The sequence below is a fragment of the Oryctolagus cuniculus genome, chromosome 2 (genome assembly GCF_964237555.1).
Source record: "Oryctolagus cuniculus chromosome 2, mOryCun1.1, whole genome shotgun sequence".
In the NCBI taxonomy this organism is placed as follows: Eukaryota; Metazoa; Chordata; class Mammalia; order Lagomorpha; family Leporidae; genus Oryctolagus; species Oryctolagus cuniculus.
Window position 1 is genome coordinate 1822760 of NC_091433.1, and position 14410 is coordinate 1837169.

A 14410-nucleotide genomic window follows, 5' to 3' on the forward strand; every position below is an offset into this window, starting at 1 on the left:
CTTTGTGTCCCCCTGAGTCCCCAGGCAGGAGGGCACGTCCGGTCTTTCTCTCCCCACTTTGGGTAGCAGTGGAAGTATTTCTGTGTTTTTTTGGATACTAATATTTGCAGCAGGGCCATGGTTCCCTACTGCTCTGTAGCTCTCAGAAGGCCCCAAACTTCACCCTTTTGTCCCTGTTTTCAGGATTCAGTTTAGCTTCTAGCGCACCGAGCATTCCCTACCTGTGTATCAAGAGACATAGTGCTTTGTTAGACAGATTTTTTTTATTAAAGATTTTTATTTATTTGAATGGCAAGGTTATATAGAGACAGAAAGAGGGAGACAGGTCTTCTATCTGCTGGTTCACTCCCCAAATGCCTACAATGGCAAGAGCTGTGCCAATCGAAAACCAGGAGCCAGGAGCTGCTTCTGAGTCTCCCACTTGGGTGCAGGGGCCAAAGCACTTGGGCCATCTTCTGTGGCCTTCGCAGGCCATAACAGAGAGCTGGTTTGGAAGTGGAGCAACCTGGTCTTGAACCGGTGCCCATATGGGATACTAGCACTGCAGGCAGCGGCTTTACCTGCTACACCACAGCGCTGGCCCTTAGACAAATTGTGACTCAGAAGTTCTAGTTATGATTGTTCAGTTATCATTTATTAGTTATTTGTAACCAACAAAAGTCTGTTTTTTAGCACAGGAGATTACATCACACAGATGAATAGGGAGGCACTTCCAGGCTTATGTTGTCTGCTTCCAGCAGTTAGCAATAAACAGTGACTCATGGATAGTTGGGCAGTGGGCAGCCTGCTGCTGATTCAGAGTTGTGGATGGGTGGTTTTGTAGATGGAGGGTTAGCTTCTCCTTCCGTCTTCAGCCTTCAGAAAGGTACTGGGTGCTGGGAACTTCATTTCTGACCATGGAAAAATAACTGAGAATAGTGACCCGAAGGTAGTCGTTGTGGTCATTCTTGTGGACTGCTGCGCCGGACTTGTAGAACTGAGTCATACCGCATCCTGTGCGCATGCGTTGTGTGTTGTGTTCTTTACATCTCCATGAACTCAGGGCTTTTCACTGCTCTTCACACTCTGTTCCCCCTGAAGACAGGCCTGGATGCGTGGTGGAGAGTACACACCCAGTCACTATGTATTGAGTGCATGAGTGAGAGAAGGGGTACCCACACCCAGGAATCCTTGCGTTTTAAGATTTTTTTATTGACTGTTGAAAGTGGCAAATTGAAACCCTTGCTCTGATTGTCTTTGATGTTTGGCGAGTACACATGGAAGCTGTCTTGTGTCTGGTTTCTGGTTGAGATACACAGGGTAGTGGATCATCTGTGAGTCACTGAGTGTCCTGCCATTATTTGCACAGTGTGTGGAAGAGATCCTTGGATACCTGAAATCCTGCTTCAGTCGAGAACCGACGATGGCGACAGTCTGTGTCCAGCAGGTAAGAACACCCGCAGGCTTAGCGGGAAACACTGCTTGGCTTCAGCAGCTGGTGCTGGCGGTGTGGTCAGGAGAAAGAGCTGGGTGGTCTGAACTGTCTGTCTTGGTCTTTCCATGATGGGGCCAAGTGAGGGTGAAATCCATCGCTGTGGAGAGCAGAGGATGTTTCAACGCTCACTGGGTCCTTGCTGCTTAACCGTTGTCTTCCTGTCCCTCTGGGGTTTGTTTAGAACTGTCAGTTTCAGGGCTGGTGCTGCGGCATAGCAGGTTAAGCCACTGTCTGCAATCCTGGATCCCATGTGGGTGCTGGTTTGAGTCCTGGCTGCTCCACTTCCTGGGAAAGCAAAGGAGGATGGCCCAAGTGCTGGGCCTCTGCTTGCTTGTGGGAGACCTGGAGGAGTCTCCTGGCTCCTGGCTTTGGCCTGGCCCAGCCCTGGCTATTGTGGCAATTTTTTGGGAGTGAACCAGAGGATGGAAAATCTCTCTTTTTAATTTATATATCTGTTTCTCCCTTCCTCTCTCTCTCTCTGTCTCTCTCCCTCTGACTCTGCCTTTCAAATGAATAAAAAGGAAAAAAAAAAAAGCAAACCAGTCTCATTGAGTGCCACAGAGAAACCCAAGATTGATCTCGGGTTTGTGCAGCGCTTCTAGCCGAGTTACTTGTTCACAGCAGTCCTAGTGAAAATATCACGTGCTGTGTCTGTGCTGACACACCCACTCACTGATGGACTTGGTAGCTGGGCAGCAGCTCCAGATACCGCTCGAGCGACATGAAGTCACATATTGACTGTCCACTCTTTATCGCCCTAGCTGTTGAAGACTCTCTTTGGGACGAACTTGGCCTCCCAGTTTGATGGCGTATCTTCCAACCCCAGCAAGTCTCAAGGCCGAGCACAGCGCCTTGGCTCCTCCAGCGTGCGGCCGGGCTTGTATCACTACTGCTTCATGGCCCCCTACACCCACTTCACGCAAGCCTTAGCTGACGCCAGCCTGCGGAACATGGTGCAGGCGGAGCAGGAGCATGACACGTCAGGGTAAAGGTCGCGGGGGAGCGTCGTGCTGGGAGACTCGCAGATGAGCGAGCAGGGTACTTGGGAAGGAGGGGGAAGTCCAGAGGAGCTCGCTGGTGTGTTCCGGTCATGGACTGTGCTCAGAGAACTCGGGAGGCAGGGTGGGTGCCTGGACGAGGCGGGCACAGCCAGGGGCTGGGCTTTGGGGGACCGTCCCAGCTCAGAGGGAGCGGGGAGTCCTCAGCGGCTGTCCACCCCCACTCTGTGCCGGCAGACCAGGCGGCACCATGGAGTGTCCTCACGCCCCGGGAGCTTGTGCTGATCCTCACGTGCTTATCAGTGCTGCTTCCCTGTGTGGTGACGTGTTACATGTTGGTGATGCTTTTCAGGTCTGTAATGTGAAAAAGCCGCTTCAACATGGCGCAGTAATGCTAGTTAGAGAGATCTGCAGGTATAAGAGTCTTGGGTATTGCTTGGTTGTTTTCTAAACTTTATGGCTTAAGGTATTTTTTCACTTAAATCTTTGTTAGTGTTTTTGATACACAGACCTCTGTAGGTGTTTCTTAAATTACCGTAATTATTGTCGGGTATTTCATTTGCTATGCTGTGTAGTAACAGAATTTCTTTCATGAATGTGATCAAACAGCCACAACTAAAACCCTAGAGTCACGAATCAAAGAAAATGCTCGTGTCCTAGGCTTTATGGTGGTGATATACTTACTTCATGTCCGCAATTCAGAAACACGTCTACCTAAAAGTGTAACATGGGGGCCGGTGCTGTGGCGTAGCAGGTGAAGCCACCACCTGCAGTGCCACCATCCCATATGGGCGCCAGTCCGAGACCCGGCCGTTCCACTTCCGATCCAGCTCTCTGCTATGGCCTGGGAAAGCAGTGGAGGATGGCCCAAATCCTTGGGCCCCTGCACACGCATGGGAGACCTGGAAGAAGCTCCTGGCTCCTGGCTTCAGATCGGCACAGCTCCAGCCGTTGTGGCCAGTTGTGGAGTGAACCATCGGATAGAAGACCTCTCACTCTCTGCCTCTCCTCTCTCTGTGTAACTCTGACTTTCAAATAAATAAAAGTAAATCTTAAAAAAAAAGAAAAAGAAAAAAAATGTGATCACGTGGGGCATCAGTAAATAAGCAGGTGCATGTATGCGTGTTACGTCTTTTAATTTAAAATGTATTTCTTCAAAAGAAAAGGACATAGTTGCTGTACATTTTAAAAATAATTTCTGTTTATCTTATTTATTTGAAAGGCAAAGAGACAGAGATCTCCCATCTTCTGGTTCATTCCCCAGATGCCCATAACAGAGCAGCTGGGCCAGGACAGGATCAGGAGCCAGAACTCAGACAGGTCTCCCAGATGGATGGCAGGAACCCAGCTACCTGAGTCACCCCAGCTGCCTCGCTGGGCACACATTAGGAGGGAGCTGGTGTCTGGAGTGGAGCCAAGACTCAATTCCAGGCCCTCGGATACGGGTTGTGGGGTTCCAAGTGGTATCTTAACCACTACACCAAATACCCACCCCTGTGTAAAGAAAGTCTTTATCCCTAAGAGTGTCAAGGGAGGTCTTCCAAATTCCTGCACCTTTCCCTCACGTCCTGCTGGAGACCTGGCTGTGCATGGGTTTCTCGTGGCTCACACTTGATCAGTCTCCTACAGGTTGCAAGGCGTGGTGCCCAAGAGCATACGGTTGCTACACTGAGCGGCCTTGGGGTTCTTTTTTGTTCTGACATGTTCTGACTTGTGAGGGTGAAGTTGGTGAGCTGGAGTAGAGCTGTGTACGGAGATTACGTAAAGATTTTTCTTTCCTGTTTGGCAGATGGTTTGATGTACTGCAGAAAGTGTCTACGCAATTGAAGACAAACCTCACGAGTGTCACAAAGAACCGTGCAGATAAGGTGAATCGATGTCCCTGCGGGGTGAGCAGGCTGGTGACCAGGAGTGCAAGTCTCGCTTGAGACTTTGCAGATCGGCTGCTGGAAGCCGAGAGTTGAGGACTCACTGTGGACTTTCTGCTGTCTTCCTAGAATGCTATTCATAATCACATCCGTTTATTTGAGCCTCTTGTCATCAAAGCGCTGAAACAGTACACCACGACGACCTCGGTGCAGTTACAGCGGCAGGTTCTAGATTTGCTGGCACAGCTGGTTCAGCTGCGAGTTAATTACTGTCTTCTGGATTCAGATCAGGTTTGTCACGTAATCTTTTCTTCACCATACCTATTCCTAATTCAGTGAAAATGACTGTCAAAAGACGTTAGAGAAATGCGGCATTTGCCTTCCCCCTCTCCCCCCTCTGCTGCCTCTTACCTACTGGATGCTGTTACTGCTGCAGAAAGCCTGGCGTGCAACAGGGAGGCCTCCGCCCAGGCTGAGCTGTGCCCTGGGAGGGTTGGCCTTTAGCACCTTGGACTTTCCCTCCCCGCCAGTCCTGTGAGCTGAATGCAGAGTCGTTGTTTTGGTGATGTGCTTTCAAATGCAGTTGGTCACCTGTGGTTAGCAGCCGCCAGCAATCCAGGCAGTTAGCTCACCTCTCCCCAAAGGCCCGAGACTCCAGGTGGGAGCTGTGTGGCGGCACGCAGGAAGTTCCTCCCAGACACCTCACCTTCTGCTGTGGTGGCTGTGGCTGGAGGTTCTGGCGGACCCTGTCCATCCCCAGTGCAAAGTCCTTTCAAACAAGAGCCATGCATTAAGTGCATTGCAACAGAGTTGCCATGAAATGAGCTGTGACCCTGAGCTGCTTCTCTGTGTAGTTAGGGAATTTCCACAGGTAGAAACACTGTCCTCTCCCTCCCTCCTAGACTCTCCTACACCTGCAGATGTGGTCCTCAGGGTACACACTGTCCTCTCCCTGTCCTAGACTCATACACCTGCAGATGTGGTCCTCAGGTACACACTGTCCTCTCCTCCCTCCTAGACTCTCCTACACCTGCAGATGTGGTCCTCAGGGTACACACTGTCCTCTCCCTGTCCTAGACTCATACACCTGCAGATGTGGTCCTCAGGTACACACTGTCCTCTCCTCCCTCCTAGACTCTCCTACACCTGCAGATGTGGTCCTCAGGGTACACACTGTCCTCTCCCTGTCCTAGACTCATACACCTGCAGATGTGGTCCTCAGGTACACACTGTCCTCTCCTCCCTCCTAGACTCATACACCTGCAGATGTGGTCCTCAGGTACACACTGTCCTCCCCTCCCTCCTAGACTCATACACCTGCAGATGTGGTCCTCAGGGTACACACTGTCCTCTCCCTGTCCTAGACTCATACACCTGCAGATGTGGTCCTCAGGTACACACTGTCCTCTCCTCCCTCCTAGACTCCTACACCTGCAGATGTGGTCCTCAGGGTACACACTGTCCTCTCCTCCCTCCTAGACTAATACACCTGCAGATGTGGTCCTCAGGTACACACTGTCCTCTCCTCCCTCCTAGACTCATACACCTGCAGATGTGGTCCTCAGGTACACACTGTCCTCTCCTCCCTCCTAGACTCCTACACCTGCAGATGTGGTCCTCAGGGTACACACTGTCCTCTCCTCCCTCCTAGACTCATACACCTGCAGATGTGGTCCTCAGGTACACACTGTCCTCTCCTCCCTCCTAGACTCTCCTACACCTGCAGATGTGGTCCTCAGGGTACACACTGTCCTCTCCTCCCTCCTAGACTCTCCTACACCTGCAGATGTGGTCCTCAGGTACACACTGTCCTCTCCTCCCTCCTAGACTCTCCTACACCTGCAGATGTGGTCCTCAGGGTACACACTGTCCTCTCCTCCCTCCTAGACTCATACACCTGCAGCTGTGGTCCTCAGGGTACACACTGTCCTCTCCTCCCTCCTAGACTCATACACCTGCAGATGTGGTCCTCAGGGTACACACTGTCCTCTCCTCCCTCCTAGACTCTCCTACACCTGCAGATGTGGTCCTTAGGGTACACACTGTCCTCTCCTCCCTCCTAGACTCATACACCTGCAGATGTGGTCCTCAGGGTACACACTGTCCTCTCCCTCCCTCCTAGACTCATACACCTGCAGATGTGGTCCTCAGGGTACACACTGTCCTCTCCCTCCCTCCTAGACTCTCCTACACCTGCAGATGTGGTCCTCAGGTACACACTGTCCTCTCCTCCCTCCTAGACTCATACACCTGCAGATGTGGTCCTCAGGTACACACTGTCCTCTCCCTCCCTCCTAGACTCATACACCTGCAGATGTTGACAGCGCCTTATGGTGTGGGGTCTGACGTGCCCAGGCTGCACAGGACACGTGTTCAAGACGCCCATCTCTCCATGGGAGGGGGTGTGATGGGGTTAACTGGAAGTGAAACAGGAACACAGAACTCGGCTTGCCCCTGCCTGAGGTTTCTAATTCCTTTTCCAAAAGCCGTGAGAGGAAAATCCCTGTACGGCCCTTTCCTTCCGTGGGAGCACGCTCATTGCAGAACTTCCTTCCCTTCCCTTTGACACAGGAGTCTGGGGCAGGGCCCACGCGGGAGCCCTGGTCTGAGCCGAGGAGGAGCAGCTGTAGGTGGGCATGATGGCATCAGGGCCACACCAGTGCGCTGCGGTGGTGCTGTGGCGAGGCCCCCTCAGAGGCTGGGTCTGTTCCCCCGCACTTCCCGGTTCTCATGTGGGTGGAAACTGATGTGTTCATGTGGCCATGGCCCATTCGCTGTTTCCTTGGGGCTACTTTGTAAAGGAAGTAGGCACCTTCTCCCAGAGGACTGGCAGGTAGCCTCGACTGTTCTGTGTATAGTCATTACACCTCGAGCCTTTTTTCAGAAATGGAATCATTTTTGTTGCTTTTCTGTCATTCTGAAATCTCCATCTGACACATGAGTGCTGAGAGGACAGCCTGGCTCTGCGAATGTGCCCAGCACCCTTGGCTGGCCTCAAGCCAGCAGAGCTGGTGCCCAGGAGCAGGTGCTTAGCTTAGTGGTTGAGACATTGCACATTGCAGTACCTGGATTCAGTTCCTGCCTCTGGCTCTTGACTCCAGCTTCCTGAGGATGGCTCAAGTCCTTGAATTTCTGCCACCTGCGCAGGGACCCTGGCTTGAGTCCCCAGTTCCTGACTTGCACCCTAGCCCAATGCTAGCTGTTACGGGCATTTTGGGAGTGAACAGCAACATGGGAAGTTTCTCTGTCTGTCACACAAGAATCGCCACACCCAGCCCGCTGCACTTGGTGGTGCCATCCAGTGCCTTTCCCCCGCTTGTTAGCATGCAGTGCCGTGGTTTCATGACAAGAACAGAAAGCCGTTATCTTCAGTTAGATAACGACCTGCTGGGCGCCTGCTGTGGGCCTGCTTCGTGCCCAAGGTTCCCTCGGTGCATGCTCTCTGGTGGGCAGAAGGTGGCTGTGGCCCAAGGCTGCTCTCATCCAGCGCTGGACAGAGATGGACTGACCTGGGCATTGAGAGTAAGCCAGTGCCAGGCAGTGCGTGCTGCCTGGTTTGTCATTGCCTGGAACGACTGAGACCTCGGGGGGATATTGGGTGCTGCCTGCTGGGTTTTTCCAGTGCGATCTCACCTCAGTGTGTAGCAGACTTGTCTTCAGAGCGATTTCTGGAAGTATCCTGCAGATATGCGGTCTGACTTCAGAGCAGATGTGAGTTCTGGAGTGTAGACCAGTCACGTGCTCAGGGAGTGGTTGGCACTTCACGCAGATGGCCGGCAGACAAGCCTGGCGCGTTCCCGTCACTGACACCGAGCTCTGTTCCCGCGCAGGTGTTCATCGGGTTTGTGCTGAAGCAGTTTGAGTACATGGAAGTGGGCCAGTTCAGGTACCTGCGCCTCGCCGCCGCCGCAGACTCCGCTGCTTGTGTGCACTGACACTGTAGATGAGTACACGGACCTTTTCCTTAAAATGCTCTCAGGCGCTTTCGCTGTTTCTTTAAGAAATGGAAATCTGCTGATCATGCTGTACATCTTTCTCTTGAAAAGCTAGTGAGTTAAATATCTCAGGACTTGTGCAGCGCGAGTTCTGCGTCTGGCAGTCAGACTTGTCCGTCTTCATTTCCCTTTGAAAGCGTTGATTATGGTGCTAGGTTGCTGGATGACTCCCATCTCAGAGCGCTCACTGTAAAGTCCTCTTAGAGAGAGGATTTGCAGATAAGGCTGCCTTGAGTAATTATTAGGAACTGTACATTAACTGCAGCTTTTCCTTGCTAGAAGATAAGTACTTTTTGCTATGTCTGTTATAGGTTTACAAGTATAATTATTGAAAATTAAGGTTCTCTGGTTTCTGGGGTCCCTGACAAATAGGGAAACGTAGTGCAGAGGTCATGTGCAGATAGAATCCGGGGGGCAGGAGACCCAGAAATACCTTGACTGTGAGTTGGGGCAAATGACTGTCTATCCTTTAAGTCTCAGTTTCTTCAAGTGTGCAGGGGCACAGGAGACCCAAAAGCACTGCCTGTCTTGGCTGTGCAGGGCTGTCAGGGCTGCGTGGCACAAAGCTGTGTGTGGGTCAGAGACGGGACAGGAGCAGAGCTCTGTGTGGGGGCGGAGACGGGACAGGACAGGCAGGAGCTGTGTGAGGGGCCAGAGACGGGACAGGACAGGCAGGAGCTGTGTGTGGGTCAGAGACGGGACAGGAGCAGAGCTCTGTGTGGGGGCGGAGACGGGACAAGACAGGCAGGAGCTGTGTGAGGGGGCAGAGACAGGACAGGACAGGCAGGAGCTGTGGGGCGGGGGTGGAGACGGGACAGGACAGGCAGGAGCTGTGGGGCGGGGGTGGAGACGGGTCGGGGCGGGCAGGAGCTCTCCGAGGCCCCAGCTCAGTGTACACTCTCAGGTTATCTATGCTGTTTGTACTGATTATGTTTCATAATTTAAAAAAAGAAATGTCTAAATGGATGTTTTTGTTTCCAGGGAATCAGAGGCAATTATTCCAAACATCTTTTTCTTCCTGGTATTACTGTCTTATGAGCGCTATCATTCCAAACAGATCATTGGGATTCCCAAAATCATTCAGCTCTGTGATGGCATCATGGCCAGTGGCAGGAAGGCTGTGACACACGGTAACGGGACACACCTTTCCCTGTGGTCTTCAGTGTCGTGATGGGCTCTACGGTGTTAGTCTCTTTACACCCATGTTCAACTGTGTAGACAGTGCCTGGCTTTGCAGGCTGAGTGTGTGTGCCTGCGCTGGTTAGAGATGTTTTAGAAAAGTGGAGGACACAATCTATGTTTAGGAGTTCATAATCTACTTAGGGAAAGAAATCTAAGAAATGGTAAAATGGTCTAATGTAAGTATCCCTGTTTGTCAGTGTAGAACACAAAATTGTATTGATTTATTTGAAAGAGAGAGCTCCCATCTGCTGGTTCCCTCCCCAAGGCCCCCAGTGGACCCAGGCTGTGCCAGGTGCTGAATCAAAGGGCCAGAAACTCAATCCAGGTCTCCACATGGGGGAAAGGAATCCAGTTAACTCGAGCCTTCACCACTTCCTCACGGGGCCTACACAGTAGGAAGCTGGAGTCAGGAGCTGGACCCAGGTTTAGATGATCTGCAGTGTAGACATCCTGATTGGCATCTTAGCCATAAGAAAATGCCTGTTCCAGAAAAGGGTTTTTTGCTGTTTGTTTTTTTAAAAGACTTACTTATTTTAAAGAACTACAAAGAGGGAAAGACAGACAGAGATCTTCTACCTGCTGGGCCACTCCCCACGTGGCCACAACAACTGGGGCTGGGCCAGGCAGAAGCCAGGAAACAGGAACTCCACGCGGGTCTCCTGTGTGAGTGAAAGGGTCTAGGCAGATGGGCTGCCTTCTGCCTTCTGAGACACATCAGCAGGAAGCTGGTTTGGAAGTGGAGCAGCCCGGTGCTAACCAGCACTCTGAAGTGGGATGCTGGCATTGCAGTCAGAGGCTTAACCTGGGGCAGCACGGTGGTGACTCCCATGCCCCACAAACGCGACGTGAAATCTGACTTGCCGTAAACCAGCTTCATTTCTTCTCTGGTGTATTGGAGGGTATAGTTTGGGCTTGATTCAGGACTTTCTCTTTTTCCTGGCTATTTTTGAGCTTAAATAAGGACCATAGAAAATGGTCAGCTGCTCAGGCAGCTCCCTTTACATGTGGTGTGAGGTGATGTGGTTTTAAGAATCACTTGTAGGCTGGCGCCGCGGCTCACTAGGCTAATCCTCCGCCTAGCGGCGCCGGCACACCGGGTTCTAGTCCCGGTTGGGGCGCCGGATTCTGTCCCGGTTGCCCCTCTTCCAGGCCAGCTCTCTGCTGTGGCCAGGGAGTGCAGTGGAGGATGGCCCCAGTGCTTGGGCCCTGCACCCCATGGGAGACCAGGAGAAGCACCTGGCTCCTGGCTCCTGCCATCAGATCAGCGCGGTGCGCCGGTCACAGCGCGCCGGCCGCGGTGGCCATTGGAGGGTGAACCAACGGCAAAGGAAGACCTTTCTCTCTGTCTCTCTCTCTCACTATCCACTCTGCCTGTCAAAAAAAAAAATATATTAAAAATAAAAAAGAATCACTTGTAAATCTTTTTTTGAACTTGTTGAATTGATTTTTTTTTTAAGATTTATTTATTTAAAGGCAGATTTACAGAGAGAGAGAGGGAGAGAGATCTTCCATCTGCTAGTTCACTCCCCAGGTGGCTGCAATGGCTGGAGCTGGGCCAGTCCCAAGCCAGGAGCAAGGAGCTTCTTCCCAGTCTCCTACGTGGGTGCAGGGGCCTAACCACTTGGACCATCTTGCGCTGCTTTCCCAGGTCATTAGCAGGGAGCTGGATTGGAAGTGGAGCAGCCAGGGCTTGAACTGGCAGCCATATGGGATGCCCAGGTCATAGGCAGCGACTTTACCTGCTCTGCCACACCGCCGGCTCATAAATTGATCTACCTTTTCCCTACTGACTTCTCTCGGCTCCTCTGCAGGAATCTACACGCTTTTGAACTTTGGTAGGGACATATCCTAAGACCCGTAGAAACCCCTAAATGTGAAAATGTCATGGCCACTTAGTGCTGTCCATCTGTAGGAGAGTGTAGACCAGGCCAAGTGAGCGCAGAGGCTGGGGTGCCTTCTGGATCTCCTGACCAGCTAAGCCAGTCGTCTCAGCCACGGCCTCACAAGGGCTCAGTGGGGACAGAGTATTCATATGTAGCATCTCGGCCACCGGATTTAGCAGAAAATGCAAATGTCAAATACCAGACATCATCCACAGCTCTGCAGCAGCCACACACCTGCATACTCGCCCACCTGACGTCAAGGCACCCTGATGCCGAGGATCTTCAGAGAGCACCTTGGGCAGCCATACGCTGAGTTTAGCACTGGAAAACTAAATCATCTGTCTGAGAGTAGGGGTGTGCCTGTTGATCAGGGGTGGGTGAGTGTGTCTGTGTGTGTGTCACTGAGGGTGGGTGAGTGTGTGTGTGTGTGTCACTGAGGGTGGGTGAGTGTGTGTGTGTGTGTCACTGAGGGTGGGTGAGTGTGTGTGTGTCACTGAGGGTGGGTGGGTGTGTCTGTGTGTCACTGAGGGTGGGTGGGTAGGTGTATCTGTGTGTGTCACTGAGGGTGGGTGAGTGTGTCTGTGTGTGTGTCACTGAGGGTGGGTGAGTGTGCCTGTGTGTGTCACTGAGGGTGGGTGAGTGTGTCTGTGTGTGTCACTGAGGGTGGGTGGGTGTGTCTGTGTGTCACTGAGGGTGGGTGGGTAGGTGTATCTGTGTGTGTGTCACTGAGGGTGGGTGGGTGTGTCTGTGTGTCACTGAGGGTGGGTGAGTGTGTGTGCGTGTGTGTGTGTCACTGAGGGTGGGTGAGTGTGTGTGTGTGTCACTGAGGGTGGGTGAGTGTGCGTGTGTGTGTCACTGAGGGTGGGTGAGTGTGTCTGTGTGTCACTGAGGGTGGGTGAGTGTGTGTGTGTGTGTCACTGAGGGTGGGTGAGTGTGTCTGTGTGTGTGTCACTGAGGGTGGGTGAGTGTGCCTGTGTGTGTCACTGAGGGTGGGTGAGTGTGTGTGCGTGTGTGTCACTGAGGGTGTGTGTGTGTGCGTGTGTGTCACTGAGGGTGGGTGAGTGTGTGTGTGTGTGTGTCACTGAGGGTGGGTGAGTGTGTGTGTCACTGAGGGTGGGTGAGTGTGTGTGTGTGTGTGTCACTGAGGGTGTGTGTGTGTGTGTGTGTCACTGAGGGTGGGTGAGTGTGTGTGTCACTGAGGGTGGGTGAGTGTGTGTGTCACTGAGGGGGTGTGTGTGTGTGTGTGTCACTGAGGGTGGGTGAGTGTGTGTGTGTGTGTGTCACTGAGGGTGGGTGAGTGTGTGTGTGTGTCACTGAGGGTGGGTGAGTGTGTGTGTGTGTGTCACTGAGGGTGGGTGAGTGTGCCTGTGTGTGTGTCACTGAGGGTGTGTGTGTGTGTGTGTGTCACTGAGGGTGGGTGAGTGTGTGTGTGTGTCACTGAGGGTGGGTGAGTGTGTGTGTGTGTGTGTGTGTCACTGAGGGTGGGTGAGTGTGTGTGTGTGTCACTGAGGGTGGGTGAGTGTGTGTGTGTATGTCACTGAGGGTGGGTGAGTGTGTGTGTATGTCACTGAGGGTGGGTGAGTGTGTGTGCGTGTGTGTGTGTCACTGAGGGTGGGTAAGTGTGCCTGTGTGTGTCTGTCAGTGAGAGGCGAGTGTGCCTGTGTTTCTTTTCTGTGTGGTTGTAGTGAGTCTATTAATTTGTTCTGATTTTTGTTGTGGACCTGATGGCCTGGGGGGATATCTCGCGTGTGAGAGATGAGTTTACCTAAAGCAGCACAGGCAGGTAGACCAGTTAGCTTCTGCCTACGGCCGGGCATCTTACTTGGTTATGGATAGTATGGTTTCCAGACTGACTTTTGCATTTGAGTCACCTGTAGCGAGAAGTGAGTCATGTTACAGAAAGCCTGGTTTTCTTTCTTTAGGAGCTGCACAGGAGTGTTAGTCAGTGTGGAGAGGAGGGTCTTGGGCCTCCATGTGGTAAAATGACATTCCCAGAACACTAACTGATACTGTTAGTTAGTTCATCCCTTACCATACCATAGGGACAGGTTAGGAGTTTTTTAATTTCCTGAAAGCACTTTGGAGGTGTTCACAGCTGTCTCCCAAATGTGGCTTATCGGGTCCCCTCTGTCCCCACAGCCATACCTGCTCTGCAGCCCATCGTCCACGACCTCTTCGTGTTACGGGGAACAAATAAAGCTGATGCAGGACGAGAGCTTGAGACCCAGAAGGAGGTGGTGGTGTCGATGCTGCTGAGACTCATCCAGTACCACCAGGTACGAAGGGCGTCTGCGGACAGGAGAGGGAGGTGTCGGTGCGCTTTGCCTGGTGCAGGTGCACTTGGGTGTGTGTCTTGAAAGGGAGCGTGGCCCCAGGAGACCGCCTGACACCTGTCTGGCAGTCAGAAGATAATCCCAGACAGGAGAGGTGGTGGAGACCCTCTTTCCCAAAACGAAGACCAAATATAATTAATTGCATCATTGGTCAAGATAATAACATTCTTAAACATGATATTATCTCAAATCTGAAAAAAGGCTTTATTTACTGTTGTTTTGTCAAGGATTAAGGTCTTGTTCTTTGAGCTCATTTTTTCCTCTTAAGTTGGAGCAAGTTTGAGGTGTGTGAGTGCAGAAATCTGACTTTTTAAGTGTTTTTTTAAACTTACACAGTTGTTGGGGCCAGCGCCGTGGTGCTGTAGGTTAATCCTCTGCCTGCGGTGCCAGCATCCCATATGGGCGCTGGTTCTAGTCCACGCTGCCTCTCTTCCAGTCCAGCTGTATGCTAAAGGATGGCCCAAGTACTTGGGCCCCTGTACCCATATGGGAGACCGGGAAGAAGCACCTGGCTCCTGGCTTCTGATCGGCACAGCTCCGGCCATTGCGGCCATCTAGGGAGTGAACCAATGGAAGGAAGACCTTTCTCTCTGTCTCTCCTTCTCACTGTCTGTAACTGTACCTATCAAATAAATAAAATCTTTTTTAAAAAAACAACTTATACAGTTGTTTAGCCC

The 14410-nt window shown here is 52.0% G+C and overlaps 1 protein-coding gene across 5 annotated transcripts in view; it reads left to right on the forward strand.

Annotated features, from left to right (window-relative positions):
- The window catches only part of HTT (huntingtin), a 166441-nt gene that overhangs the window by 93170 nt on the left and 58861 nt on the right, over positions 1–14410 (forward strand). For all 5 annotated transcript variants that reach the window (XR_011386170.1, XR_011386171.1, XM_070067983.1 and 2 more), the window contains exons 30-36: positions 1349–1426; positions 2236–2459; positions 4262–4340; positions 4470–4631; positions 8171–8226; positions 9317–9465; positions 13540–13676. Coding sequence is in view for 3 of the 5 variants with exons in the window: in XM_070067983.1 (XP_069924084.1) it covers positions 1349–1426; positions 2236–2459; positions 4262–4340; positions 4470–4631; positions 8171–8226; positions 9317–9465; positions 13540–13676 (885 nt within the window). In the remaining 2 variants the exon portion in view is untranslated. The remainder of the gene's footprint in view (positions 1–1348; positions 1427–2235; positions 2460–4261; positions 4341–4469; positions 4632–8170; positions 8227–9316; positions 9466–13539; positions 13677–14410) is intronic.